This window comes from Chlorocebus sabaeus, chromosome 5 (genome assembly GCF_047675955.1).
Source record: "Chlorocebus sabaeus isolate Y175 chromosome 5, mChlSab1.0.hap1, whole genome shotgun sequence".
Lineage (NCBI taxonomy): Eukaryota > Metazoa > Chordata > Mammalia > Primates > Cercopithecidae > Chlorocebus > Chlorocebus sabaeus.
The window spans coordinates 29,220,113-29,234,092 of record NC_132908.1 but is presented as its reverse complement, the minus strand read 5'-3'; the positions used below and the strand labels follow the sequence as shown (position 1 = coordinate 29,234,092).

At 34.2% G+C, this 13,980-nt stretch overlaps 1 protein-coding gene across 8 annotated transcripts in view; it reads right to left on the bottom strand.

The window, feature by feature from the left end:
- The window catches only part of LOC103232069 (zinc finger protein 723-like), a 47,203-nt gene that overhangs the window by 16,269 nt on the left and 16,954 nt on the right, over positions 1–13,980 (bottom strand). For 2 of the 8 annotated variants that reach the window (XM_073015341.1, XM_073015342.1), the window contains 3 exons: positions 11,316–12,470; positions 10,766–11,072; positions 8,788–10,699 (listed from right to left, as the gene is read on the bottom strand). In XM_073015341.1, the coding sequence (XP_072871442.1) occupies positions 8,920–10,699; positions 10,766–11,072; positions 11,316–12,470 (3,242 nt within the window). In that variant the 3' untranslated portion in view covers positions 8,788–8,919. Of the gene's footprint in view, positions 1–8,787; positions 12,471–13,980 lie in introns of those variants that run through there. The other 6 variants (XM_073015343.1, XM_073015339.1, XM_073015344.1 and 3 more) reach the window with 5 other exon arrangements.

Here is a 13,980-nt window from a genome sequence, read left to right as displayed (position 1 = left end):
TTTGAGAAGTGCCTATTTCATTTGTCTCCTTTTTTGCTTATTAAATTTCTCATAAATTTTGTATATTAATCCTTTGTATATGCAGTTTACAAATATTTAATTCCATAATGCAGGTTGTCTGTTTACTTGGCTAATGGTTTCTTTTGCTATGTAGAAGCTCTTTAATTAGATGGAATTATTTTTGCGTTGCATTCACTTTTAAAATGTTAGTCATAAACTTTATTTAGGAGCCAGTACCTAGAATAATTTCTAGGTGTTCATCTAGGATTTCTATAGCTTGAAGTCTCACAGTTATTAATCTATCTTTAGTCATGTTTTTTATATGGTAAGAGGTAGGGATCCAGTTTTCTTCTTCTGCACATGACTAACCAATTTTCTTGGTACCATTTATTGAACAGGGAGTTAATTCCCATTCATCTATTTCTACTGACTTTGTCAAAAATAAGTTGGTTGTAGAAGCGTACCTTTATTTCAGGGGTTTCTTCTGTTCCAGGGGTCTATATGTATATTATTGCAACAGAACCATGTTATACTGGTAACTGTAGTTTGTAGTACAGTTTGAATTCAGGTAATGTGGGGCCTCCAGGTTCTTTTTGTGTAAAGTTGCCCTGGCTATTTGGGCATTTTTATTCTTCCATATAAATTTTAGAATAGTATTTTTTTCTATAAAAATGGCATTGATAGCGTGATAGAAATAACACTTAATCTGCAGGTTGCTTTAGTCAGCCCAAACATTTGAATTATATTGACTATTCAATTCAATGAGCATGGAATGCTTTTCCGTTAATATTTGTGTTGTCTTTAATTTCTTTCAGCAGTATTTTGTGGTTCTCCTTGTAGAGATATTACTTCCTTGATTTAACGTATTTCTAGGTATTATTTTTTGTGTCTATTGTAAACAGAACCATGTTTTATTATTTTTTGTGTCTATTGTAAACAGAACCATGTTTTCAATTTTGTTCTCAGCTTCTATGTTATTGGTGAAATGCTACTCATTTGTCTATATTGATTTTATATTCTGAGACTTTGCTGAAGTCATTTTTAGACTTAGAAGTCTTTTGGTGAAATCTAGGTAGAAAATTATGTCATCAGTGACAATAATTTGACTTTATTGTTATATAAATGCCTTTTGTTAGACTGCTCTGGCTAGGACTTTCAGAACTATGTTGACAGGAATGTTTACAGTAGATATTCTGGTCTTACTTCTATTCATATGAAGAATGCATCCACAATGGCTTGTTCAATATGATGTTGGTTGAGAATCTGTAATAGATGGCTCTTATTATTTTGAGGTATATTTTGTCATTGGCCCATAAACACTGGATTTTCTTGAGTGCTTTTTCTGCATCTATTTAGTTAATAACTTTTTGCCATTATTTTTACAAGGTAAATTGCACTTATTGACTTGCATATAATGAAACATTCTTGAATACAGAATAAAACTCACATGATTGTGGCAAAATATTTACTCATGAATTCAGCTTGCTGGTATTTCATGGAGAATTTGTTTTAATGTTCACAGGAACATTGGCCTGTGTTTTTCTTTTGTTATTGTTGTGTCTTCACTAGATTCTAGTATCAAGACAATACCGATTTCACATGAGTTAGGGTGGAATCGCACCTTGATTTTCTTGGAATACATTCAGTATAGTACCAGCTCATCTTTGTATATGTGGTAGGATTTGGCTGTGAATTCATCTGATCCAGGGCTTATTATTATTTATTATTATATTATTATTCTGAGACAGAGTTTCACTCTTGTTGCCCAGGCTGGAGTGCAATGGCATGATCTCAGCTGACCACAACCTCCACCACCCAGGTTGAGCCAATTCTCCTGCCTCAGCCTCCCAAGTAGTTGGGATTACAGGTATGTGCCACCACGCCTGCCTAATTTTTGTATTTTTAGTAGAGACAGGGTTTCTCCATGTTTTTCAGGCTGGTCTTGAACTCCCGACCTCAGGTGATCCACCTGCCATGGCCTCCCAGAGTGTTGGGATTACAGGCATGGGCCACCGCACCCAGCCATCCAGGGCTTTTTGTGATTGGTATGTTTTGTATTACTTATTCAATCTCATTATACATTTTATACATTTTTGCTCTGTTCAAGACTTCTGTTTCTTCTGGTTCAATCTTGGGAAGTTGTGGGTACTCAGAAAATTATTTATTTTCTACAAATTTTGTAATTTGCATGCACAGTGATGTTCATAGTAGTCTTTAAAACTTTTTTTTTATTTACGTAGGATTAGTTATGATTTCACAACTCTAAAATTTAAATAGATGTAGAATAAAATTTGACATAATTTAACATCCCTTTATGATAAATCTCTGAAAAAAATAGGTATAGGAAAAATCATCCCAAGCCAATAAATCTCATGCATAGCAAAAAAAAAAAAACAAAAACACCTAAGAACATACTAAACAGGAAAAGTTATAAGCTTTCACTCTATGAGCTAGAACAAGGATGTCCACTTTCTTCAGTCCTACTAAACATGGTACAAAATGTCCAAGATAGAGAAATTAGAGGATAAAATCAAACGAATTCAGATTGAATAAAAGAATTTAAATTATCCTGTTCAAAGATGACAATCTTATGTATAGAAAAGTTGAACAGTTTACTAAAAACTATCAGAACTATTAAACAAATTCATTAAACTTGCAGAACACAAAAGCAACATCCTGAAGTCAGTAGGACTTCTATACCCTAACAACTATATCAAAATGAAATTTAAAAACAATCTTATCCACAATAACTGTGGTAACTATACTTTGAAATAAACTCAACCAAAAAGGTGAAACACTTTACATTGTACTCTAAAAACATTAAATAACACAAATATGGAAAATGTTACTCATTCATGAATTGGCATTAATATTGTTAACTATCTCTACTACACATAATGATCTACAGATATAATGCAACCTCTATCAAAATACCAGTAACATACTTAAAAAGGTGACAGTTTCTTAGGGAAAAGGCAGTATCTTCAATAAATGGTGTTGAGGAAACTTTATATCCACATTCAAAGCAATAAAATGAGATCCTCACCTCAGAATTTAAAATAAATTAGTTACTTAAATGTAAGACTGGAAACTCTAAACTACTATAAACATACAGACAACATTGGTCTGGGCAATGACTTTTTAAATTTAACCTCAAAATCCCAGAGAATAAAAGAAAAAATGGAAGAGTCAGATTATCTCAAATTCAAAACCTGCTGTACAGAATCTAATACAATCAACATTACAAGACAACTAAACAATGGGAGAAAGTATTTGCAAATTATTGAATGACAAGGGGATAATATATAAAATATGCAAGAAACTCAAATAACTACACAATAAAAAATAACTATGAGCAAAAATCTTAAATATTTTTCAAGAAAAGACATGGCCAAGAGATATATTAAAAAATGCTCAGTGTCAATTATTGTCAGAGGAAGGCAACCAAAAATACCTATGAGCTATCAAATCACTCCTGTTACAAAAATTCTTACCAAATGAAAAAGAGCGTTGGTAAAGATGTAAAGAAAATGCCTGCACACTATTGGTTTGAACATAAATGAGGACAGTCATTTAAAAAAAACAAAAGAGAGATTTCTGAAAAAAATTTAAAATCAATCTACCATATAATACAGTAATTGCACTCTTAAATATATATTCACAATAAAATAAGAATGAACAAATACTTGCACTTCTATGTTGTTTGCAGCACTCTTCACAATAGCCCAAATATAGAATTAACTGTTCAACATCTAATACATAAATGAATACAATATGGTATATATACAAAATCGAATATTTACCTTTTAAAAAATTCTATTATTTTTAATGACATGGATTAACCTGGAAGAGATTAGTTGAATTAAGCTAGTCACAGAAAGACTAGTATCTTATGATTCCACTTACACATGGATTCTAAAAAACTTAATCTCATTGAAGTACAGAGTAAAATAGTGACCACCAGGTGCCAAGGTATTTAGAATAAAAGGGGGGTTGGAAAAATGTCTATCCAAGAATACATAACTATAGTTGCATAGGAAGAATAAGAGATTTATTGTACAGCATGGTGACTATAGTGCATAATAATGTATTCGTATTTTTGAAAAATACTAAGACAATGCCATGTGGTCCCACCGCAAAAAAGTTGATTCTGTGAGTTAATGCATTTATTACATACAACTAAGCATTTGACAATGTATATATACTTCAAAATATCATATTTTAAAGAATACCTTTTTCCTCTATCAAGTTAAAATAATATTTTTAAAACTTTATAGAAAGTTAACAATAGTTCAAATATGATCTCTATTTGTCATAAACTTGCCTGAATAGTACTAACAATATATAGTTTTGTGCTGTTTTGTCATTTGTCAATTATAACCATAGAAACTCTGATAGTTAACATCATGTTCTGGACACAGCACAGTGCCTGGGAGAAGCCAGTGTATTTTAGGGCTTTTACTTTAAGTTTGGGACACCTGGAGTTTCTGGTGATGATGGTAATGGAATTAAAGATAGTAAAAGTGCAGGCATTGCTGGTGGTCCTATGACTGGCCACTCTGTGAACACAGTAAATAAGTTTGCAAGCAAAATAACAGAAAATCTTTTAATTCAAAAACTGGCATAATCTTCACATTTTCCAGAGAAAATAGCCAAGGAGTTGGTTACAGTTAGGTGACTAAGTATAAAAACTGTATGCTAAACTTCACCCAATAAAAAGATTATACAAAAGAAGTGAGAAATTCCTTCAAACTGCAATATCAATATCAAAAATTATTCAAATTTAAAATCTACAGAGGTAATTTTATTATTTTGCAAATTTTAACATTCACGCTTAAATACAGAAAATTCTGCATGGAAACATAAGTTGTGCTATATCACAAAACATTAAAAATTCCTTACTATTAACTGTTAAAAATTTAATTTTGAAGATATATTTTATATCTGGCACACTATGTATAAGAATCTTTTAAAATTTTTCTTTTACAAACAAAGAAAAACAATGTTAAATGATTTAATTCTCTCCCCTGTGGATAATGTATGCCTTTACCTGATGTCAAAGTTATACTGATAAGCAAACTCTCCAGTTAAAACCAACTTTTAGTACATTAAAAATACCAACTTTCGGGCTGTGAGCAGTGGCTCATGCCTGTAATCTCAGCACTTTGGAAGGCCAAGGGGCAGATAACCTGCAGTTGGGAGTTTGAGACCAGCATAACCAACATGGAAAAACCCCATCTCTACTAAACATACAAAATTAGCCGAGTGTGTTGGTACATGCCTGTAATCCCAGCTACTCCAGAGGCTGAGGCAGGAGAATCACTTAAACCCAAGAGGCAGAGGTTGTGGTGACCCGAGATCACCATTGCACTCCAGCCTGGACAACAAGAGTGAAACTCCATCTCAAAAAACAAAACAAAACAAAAAACAACTTTCTCATCAAAATCTACAATGTACCATGTGAAATGACATGGCATAAAAATAAAAGTGAGAACACTGTAGCCATAACACAGAAAAAGAAGGTCTGTGATGCATACATAGTTGGAATACACATAAGACAAAAAAACTGAAGATAATCAGAAAATAAAAGCAGAAGTCATCTTCAAATCAATCAAGTGTCAGCTGTGCAGTCAGGAAAAAACGTTCTGTCCACATGAAGAATCAATGGTATTTCTTCACCATTGATATTTTCCATCTCTGACTTGAACTTGCAAACTAACTCCAGCAGAAATTATGGAGCATTTGTTACATAAGCACTGTCATTTTTGTTTGCTACATTAATATATCAAAACATCTTTGCCAGGTGTGGTGGCTCACACCTGTAATCCTAGCACTTTGGGAGGCTGAGACTGTCAGATCACCTGAGGCCAGGAGTTCAAGACAAGCCTGGCCCACATGATGCAACTAAAAGCAGAAAAATCAGGCAGGTGTCATGGCAGGCACATGTAATCGCAGCTACTGGGAAGGCTGAGACAGGGGAACTTGAACTCGAGAGGTGGAGGTTGCAGTGAGCCAAGATCATCCCACTGCACTCCAGCCTGGGGGACAGAGTGAGACACCGTCTAAAAAAAAAAAAAAAAAAAAAAAAAAAAAAAACCAGCAGACAGAAAAAACAAAAAAAGACAAACCCAAAATCCTCATGACTCATGAAGCCTCCCAAGTAGTTATCTGAATAAACTGACTTACGTCATAAGCCAATAAATTTACTTATGTCAATTTTAAAATGTAAAAGGAACAACTAAATAGAAAGCTTACAGAAGGTTCTCCAATTGAACACAATGCTCTAACTAAAAAAGTATAAATATACTAATTATGAAATTACATCTAAAAATTAATTCATGTGCCCTACAAAATTTTATGAAAATTACTAACCAGTTCACAATTAATACATCTTATACTATAAAACAAAAAACAAATTATAAGTAACAGAAAAAATAGTGTGTACACTAATGAATTAAACAGATTTGCATTCAGCATTCTTGAGGTTTTTAGTTTAGTAAATTAGACACCTTATTAATTTTTGTTCTAATATTGCTTTTTTTCTGAAAATAGGTAAAGCTCATACACACACAAACACACTCTACGATTCTATTACAATTAAGGCATATCATTAGACTAACGTGTGTATTTAACTTTATGTGAATCAGCACTCAAAGTCTGTATGTGTTTGCGGCCAGAGTTCACATGTTCAAATAAAAATATTTAACAAATTTGAAAAACTACTTATTCAGGACTTAGAAATATATGGATATTATTTATATTTTTCTATGATTTTTATTATGACCACTAAAATAAAAGATACAGCATGAAGTAATTTGTGAGATGAATTATATCATTACTAATTCCCCCCCCCAAAAAAACTAAGTTTTTTCATTGAAAATAGTATACTTTGAATGCAATTGTAATTCTGTTTTCTTAAAGTTATTTGCAAATAATTTACCTAACATCTTTAGTTTTGGGTAATTTTCTACACTCAACACTCTGATTTAGTGTAATGTCTGGAGGGTCAGTGCCTTAGTTGAAATTTCAACTGTGAAATATCTGATGTTGACATACACCTAATTTTGAAGTAAATGTCTTTTTCATATTTACTGCATCTGTAAAAATATATTTTACTATCAACTCCGGTGTTTTTTTAGCTGTCATTTTTTAACAATTCTTCATTCAAAATCATTACATTTATTAGGTTTTTCTCCAATATAAATTCCCTTACGTGGAACAAGGTTTGAGAAACTGTTTCAGGGCTTTCCTCTAATACAAAATCTGTACAATAATGTCTATGACACAAGTAATCATACTACAACCCCCTGTACATTTGTAATGTTTGTCTTCAGAATGAATACTCTTCTTCACTTTAACGGTTTATATTTTCTGAAAGATATTTTGCCAGTAATTACACTTACAATGCTTTTATTGAGTTCTTTGATGTTAAGATATGAGCAGATACCAATGGCTTTTCCACATTCTTTATAATTCTACAGTTTTTTTCTCAAGTATAAATGCTTTCTTGTGCAATAAAATGTGAGCACTAAAAGTTTTGTCACATTCTTCACACATGTAGTTTTCTACAGTATGAAGTATCTTACCTACAATCAAGACTGACAACCATTTAAAGCCTTTGACATATTCTTCACATTTCTGGGGTCTGGGAACATATTTCCAAAAGTTTGAGGTGAGCCGGGTACAGTGGCTTATGCTTGCAATCTCAGGACTTTGGGAAGCCAAGGCAGGTGAATTATGAGGTCAGGAGATAGAGACCATCCTGGCTAACATGGTGAAACCCCATCTCTAAAAAATGCAAAAAATTAGCCGGGCATGGTGGCAGGCGCCTGTAGTCCCAGCTACTCGGGAGGCTGAGGCAGGAGAACGGCATGAATTCGGGAAGCGGCGCTTGCAGTGAGCTGAGAACATGCTACTGAACTCCAGCCTGGGTGACAGAGTGAGACTCCATCAAAAAAAAAAAAAAAAAAAAAAAAAGTTTGAGGTGTTGTTAAAAGCATTGTCCCATCTTTTGGGTTCATAGAGTTTTTCTCCAATATAAATTATTTTATGTCTGCTATGAACTGAGGACTCGTAAAAGACTTTGCCACATTCTTCGTGCTAGTAGGGTTTCTCTCCAGTATGAATTGTGTGTAATAAGTGTTGAGAACTTGTTAAAATCTTCATCACATTTTTCATATTTGTTGGAATTCTCTCCAGTATGAACTACCTTATGTTTAGTAAAGGTTAATAATACACTAAAGGCTTTGCCACACTACCATTAGTAGAGTTTCCATTCATTATGCATTATCTCATGTTTTGTAAGGTTTAAGGACCAGTTAAAAACTTTTCCACATTCATCAGAAGTGTAGGATTTCTCTTCAGTGTGAAGTCGCTTATGGTTAGTAAGAGTTGAGTACTGGTAAAAAGCTTTCCTACATGCTTCAGTATGAGTTATTTTATGTTTAGCAAGGGCTGGCTGAGGATTCACAAAAGCCTTTGCCACATTCTTCAGATTTGTATAGAGTTTCTCTTTAGCATGAATTATGTTAAGTAAAGGCTAAGAATACACCAAAGCCTTTCCCTACTGTTCACATTTGTAGGGTTTCTCTGCAGTATGAATTGCCTTATGTGTAATAAGGATTGAGGACCAATTAAAGGCTTTGCCACATTCTTCCCATATGTTGGGTTGCTCTCCAGTATGAATTATGTTATGTCTAGTAAGGTTTGAGAAACAGTTAATAAGATTTTCCACATTCTTCACATTTGTAAGCCTTCTCTACAGTATGAAGGCTCTTATGTATACTAAAGTTTGATGGCTGGTTGAAAGTTTTGCCACATTCTTCACATTCAAAGGGTGTATCTCCACTATGAGTTATGTTTAGTAAGGGTTGATGGGTGGTTAAAAGCTTTGCCATATTCTTCACATTTGAAAGGTTTTTATCCACTATGAATTCTCTTATGTGTAGTAAGGGATGAGGAGTCACAAAAGCTTTTGCCACATTCTTCACATTTCAAGGGTTTCTCTCCACTATGAATTCTCTTATGTGTAGCAAAGGATGAGGAGTCACAAAAGTCATTGCCACATTCTTCACTTCTGAAGGGTTTCTCTCCACTATGAATTATCTTATGTTTGGTAAGGGTTGAAGACTGCTTAAAAGCTTTCCCACATTCTTCACATTTGTAGGATTTCTCTTCAGTATGAATTCTCTTATGCTTAGTAAGGGTTGATAGCTGGTTAAAAGCTTTGCCACATTCTTCACATTTGAAGGGTTTCTCTCCAGTATGAATCCTCTTATGGTTACTAAGGTTTGACAACTGCTTAAAACTTTTTCCACATTCTTCACATTTGTAGGGTTTATCTCCACTATGAATTCTCTTATGTTTACTAAGGGTTGACGGGTGGTTAAAAGCTTTCTCACATTCTCCACATTTGTAGGGTTTCTCCCCACTATGAATTATCTTATGTCTAGTAAGGGTTGATAGCTGGTTAAAAGCTTTGCCACATTCTTCACATTTGAAGGGTTTCTCTTCAGTATGAATCCTCTTATGGTTACTAAGGTTTGACAACTGCTTAAAACTTTTTCCACATTCTTCACATTTGAAGGGTTTCTCTCCAGTATGAATCCTCTTATGGTTACTAAGGTTTGACAACTGCTTAAAACTTTTTCCACATTCTTCACATTTGTAGGGTTTATCTCCACTATGAATTCTCTTATGTTTACTAAGGGTTGACGGGTGGTTAAAAGCTTTCTCACATTCTCCACTTTTGTAGGGGTTCTCCCCACTATGAATTATCTTATGTCTAGTAAGGGTTAATAGGTGGTTAAAAGCTTTGCCACATTCTTCACACTTGTAGGGTTTTTCCCGACTATGAATTCCCTTATGTGTAGTAAGGGATGAGGACTTGCAAAAACCTTTGCCACATTCTTCACATTTGTAGGGTTTTTCTCCACTATGAACTCTCTTATGTGTCGTAAGGGATGAGGAGTCACAAAAGCCTTTGCCACATTCTTTACATTTGAAGGGTTTCTCTCCACTATGAATTCTCTTGTGTGTCGTAAGGGATGAGGAGTCACAAAGGCCTTTGCCACATTCTTCACATTTGAAGGGCTTCTCTCCACTATGAATTCTCTTATGTGTCATAAGGGATGAGGAACCACAAAAGCCTTTGCCACATTCTTCACATTTGAACGGTTTCTCTCCACTATGAATTCTCTTATGTTTGATAAGGGTTGATGACTGCTTAAAAGCTTTCCCACATTCTTCACATTTGTAGGGTTTTTCTCCAGTATGAATTCTCTTATGGTTAGTAAGGGTTGATAGCTGGTTAAAAGCTTTGCCACATGTTTCACATTTGAAGGGCTTCTCTTCAGTATGAATTCTCTTATGGCTATTAAGGTTTGATAACTGCTTGAAAGCTTTTCCACATTCTTCACATTTGTAGGGTTTATCTCCACTATGAATTCTCTTATGTTTACTAAGGGTTGATGGGTGATTAAAAGCCTTGCCACATCCTTCACATTTGTAGGGTTTTTCTCCACTGTGGATTACCTTATGTTTCCTAAGGATTGATGAGCGATTAAAAGCTTTGCCACACTCTTCACATTTGTAGGGTTTTTCCCCACTATGGATTATCTTATGTTTCCTAAGGATTGAGGAGTGATTAAAAGCTTTTCCACATTCTTCACATTTGTAGGGTTTCTCTCCATTATGAATTCTCTTATGTACAGTAAGTTTATAAAACTGGTTAAAAGCTTTGCAACATTCTTCACATTTGAAGGACTTCGCTCCATTATGAATAATCTTATGTGTGGTAAGATTTGAAAACTGGTTAAAAGCTTTGTCACATTCTTCACTTCTGAAGGGTTTCTCTCCACTATGAATCCTCTTATGTTTGGTAAGGGTTGGTGACTGCTTAAAAGCTTTCCCACATGCTTCACATTTGTAGGGTTTCTCTCCAGTATGAATTCTCTCATGTTTAGTGAGGGTTAATAGCTGCTTAAAAGCTTTGCCACATTCTTCACATTTGAAGGGTTTCTCTCCAGTATGAATTCCCTTATGGTTATTAAGGTTTGATAACTGCTTAAAAGCTTTTCCATAGTTGTAAGGTTTATCTCCACTATGAATTCTCTTATGTTTACTAACAGTTGATGGGTGGTTAAAAGTTTTGCCACATTCTTCACATTTGTAGGGTTTTTCCCCACTATGAATTCCCTCATGTGTAGTAAGGGATGAGGAGTTGCAAAAGCCTTTGCCACATTCTTCACATTTGTAGGATTTTCCTCCACTATGAATTCTCTTAAATATAGTAAAGGATGAGGAGTCACAAAGGCCTTTGCCACATTCTTCACATTTGAAGGGTTTCTCTCCACTATGAATTCTCTTATGTTTGGTAAAGGTTGATGACTGCTTAAAAGCTTTCCCACATTCTTCACATTTGTAGGGTTTCTCGCCAGTATGAATTCTCTTATGTTTAGTAAGGGTTGATAGCTGGTTAAAAGCTTTGCCACATTCTTCACATTTGAAGGGTTTCTCCCCAGTATGAATTCTCTTATGGTTATTAAGGTTTGATAACTGCTTAAAAGCTTTTCCACATTCTTCACATTTGTAGGGTTTATCTTCACTATGAATTCTCTTGTGTTTACGACACGTTGATGGGTGGTTAAAAGCCTTGCCACATTCTTCACATTTGTAGGGTTTTTCTCCACTGTGGATTATCTTATGTTTCCTAAGGACTGAGAAGCGATTAAAAGCTTTGCCACATTCTTCACATTTGTAGGGTTTTTCTCCACTATGGATTATCTTATGTTTCCTAAGGGTTGAGGAGTGATTAAAAGCTTTTCCACATTCTTCACATTTGTAGGGTTTCTCTCCAGTATGAATTCTCTTATGGTTATTAAGGTTTGATAACTGCTTAAAAGCTTTTCCACATTCTTCACATTGGTAGGGTTTATCTCCACTATGAATTCTGTTATGTTTACTAAGGGTTGATGGATGGTTAAAAGCCTTGCCACATTCTTCACATTTGTATGGTTTCTCTCCAGTATGAATTATCTTATGTGTAGTAAGGTATGAGGACCGGTTAAAGGCTTTGCCACATTCTTCACATTTGTAGGAATTCACTCTAGTATGAATTCTTTTATGTTGAATTAGATGTAAAAGCATGCAAAATGATTTGTCACATTTGCTACATTTAAAAGGTTTCTTTTTAGGATGTCCTGTCTTACATCTATTTGAATTTGAAAATTTATAAACAACTTTTACAGATTTATAACACAGGAATGTTTTGCTCTGGGTAGCTGTCAAACATTTGTTAAGTTTCTCATAAACTCTTTCGTGCATTTTACAATCATCCATACTTTTACAGTCTTTTCTTAGTAGTAAATTCTCATCTCCACATTTTCCATATCTTCTCAGTATCACTTTTTGAAATGAATTTTTTATGTTCTGCTCTGGCCAAAGGTCTTGGGCAAAATAAGAACACATAACTGAAAAAAAATAAAAATAACAAATTACTCCACTTGCTACACTAAGATTTGTATACTCTATATATCTAAACTATAAAATTATACAAACTACATAAGCAAGATGGCATAGAAAAGGACCACAGACTCTAAATTCCTTCATAGACATGTAAATTCAACAAAAACACACTGAACAAAATAAATTTGTGAAAGATTTATAAATAAGTTACTTGTGTGCAGTATCCTAGGTGAGCACAACGCAGAGTCACATGGAAGGAAAAGCCTGTAACATTTATCCAACAAAGCTCTTCCTGCTCCCCAAACATAATATAGCGCCTTTAGAAGTAAATTGCCAACACCTGTTTTTTTTCCAAAAAAAAAAAAAAAACCAGAATAATAGTGATACATACATGTCTATTTCTGGCTTTTCACACACTGGTTTCTGTCTCCCATGGCATTAAGTACTAAAGGAAGTGGTGGCTAATACGGTTTGGTTCTGCGTCCCCATTTTAACCTCATTTTGAATTGCAGCTCCCATAATTCTCTTGAGTTGTGGGAGAAACCTGGTGGGAGGTAATTGAATTATGGGGCCAGGTATTTCCTATGCAGTTCTTGTGATAGTTAACAAGTCTCACAAGATCTGATAGTTTTTATAAAGGAGAGTTCCTCTGCACATGCCCTTTCTCTGTCTGCTACCATGCAAGATGCCACTTTGATTTTCCTTTATTTTCTGCCACGATAGTCAGGCCTCCCCACTTACATGGAACGGTGAGTCCACTAAAGCTTTTTTCTTTTTAAATTACCCAGTCTTCGGTATGTCTTTATTAGCAGCATGAGAACAGACAACTACAGTGGTATTCTTTAGAATGACAGTTTGAGTCTGCTAAGACCAAAGGTAAATGCTACAGCAGTAGACAGACTGCAGTACTACAGAGAGAAAACACATGTAGAAAACGACGACTGGCCATTAAGAAGAAACACTAATAAATGTCTTTAACTAAAAAATGAACACAAAATTTCAGACAAGACACATTCTAAGAACATGTTTGAGAGATTCCCAGAATCTCTAGCTAAAACAATTGGTTTCAGGCTATGCCAGAAAATAAGCTACATCATAAAGACTGTGACAGATAGCTCTTTTAAAATGTCCAAATCTCAAACAAAGAATACAATCCATACAAAATATTACAACATAGCCCCATATAAAAATTATAAAATGTTCAGAAAGCAACCATAAAAAATGAAGATGCATAAATTAATTTCAAATTAAATAATAGTGAGTGAAATAGGAAAACAGACAACTATAAAAAATGGAACAAAAAAACATTAAAACACCAAAAAATTGTAGAGGTAAAAAGTGCCATCTGATCTTTGACAACCCTGAGAGAAACAAGAAATGGGGAAAGGATTCCCTATTTAATAAATGGTGCTGGGAAAACTGGCTAGCCATAAGTAGAAAGCTGAAACTGGATCCTTTCCTTACTCCTTATACGAAAATTAATTCAAGATGGATTAGAGACTTAAATGTTAGACC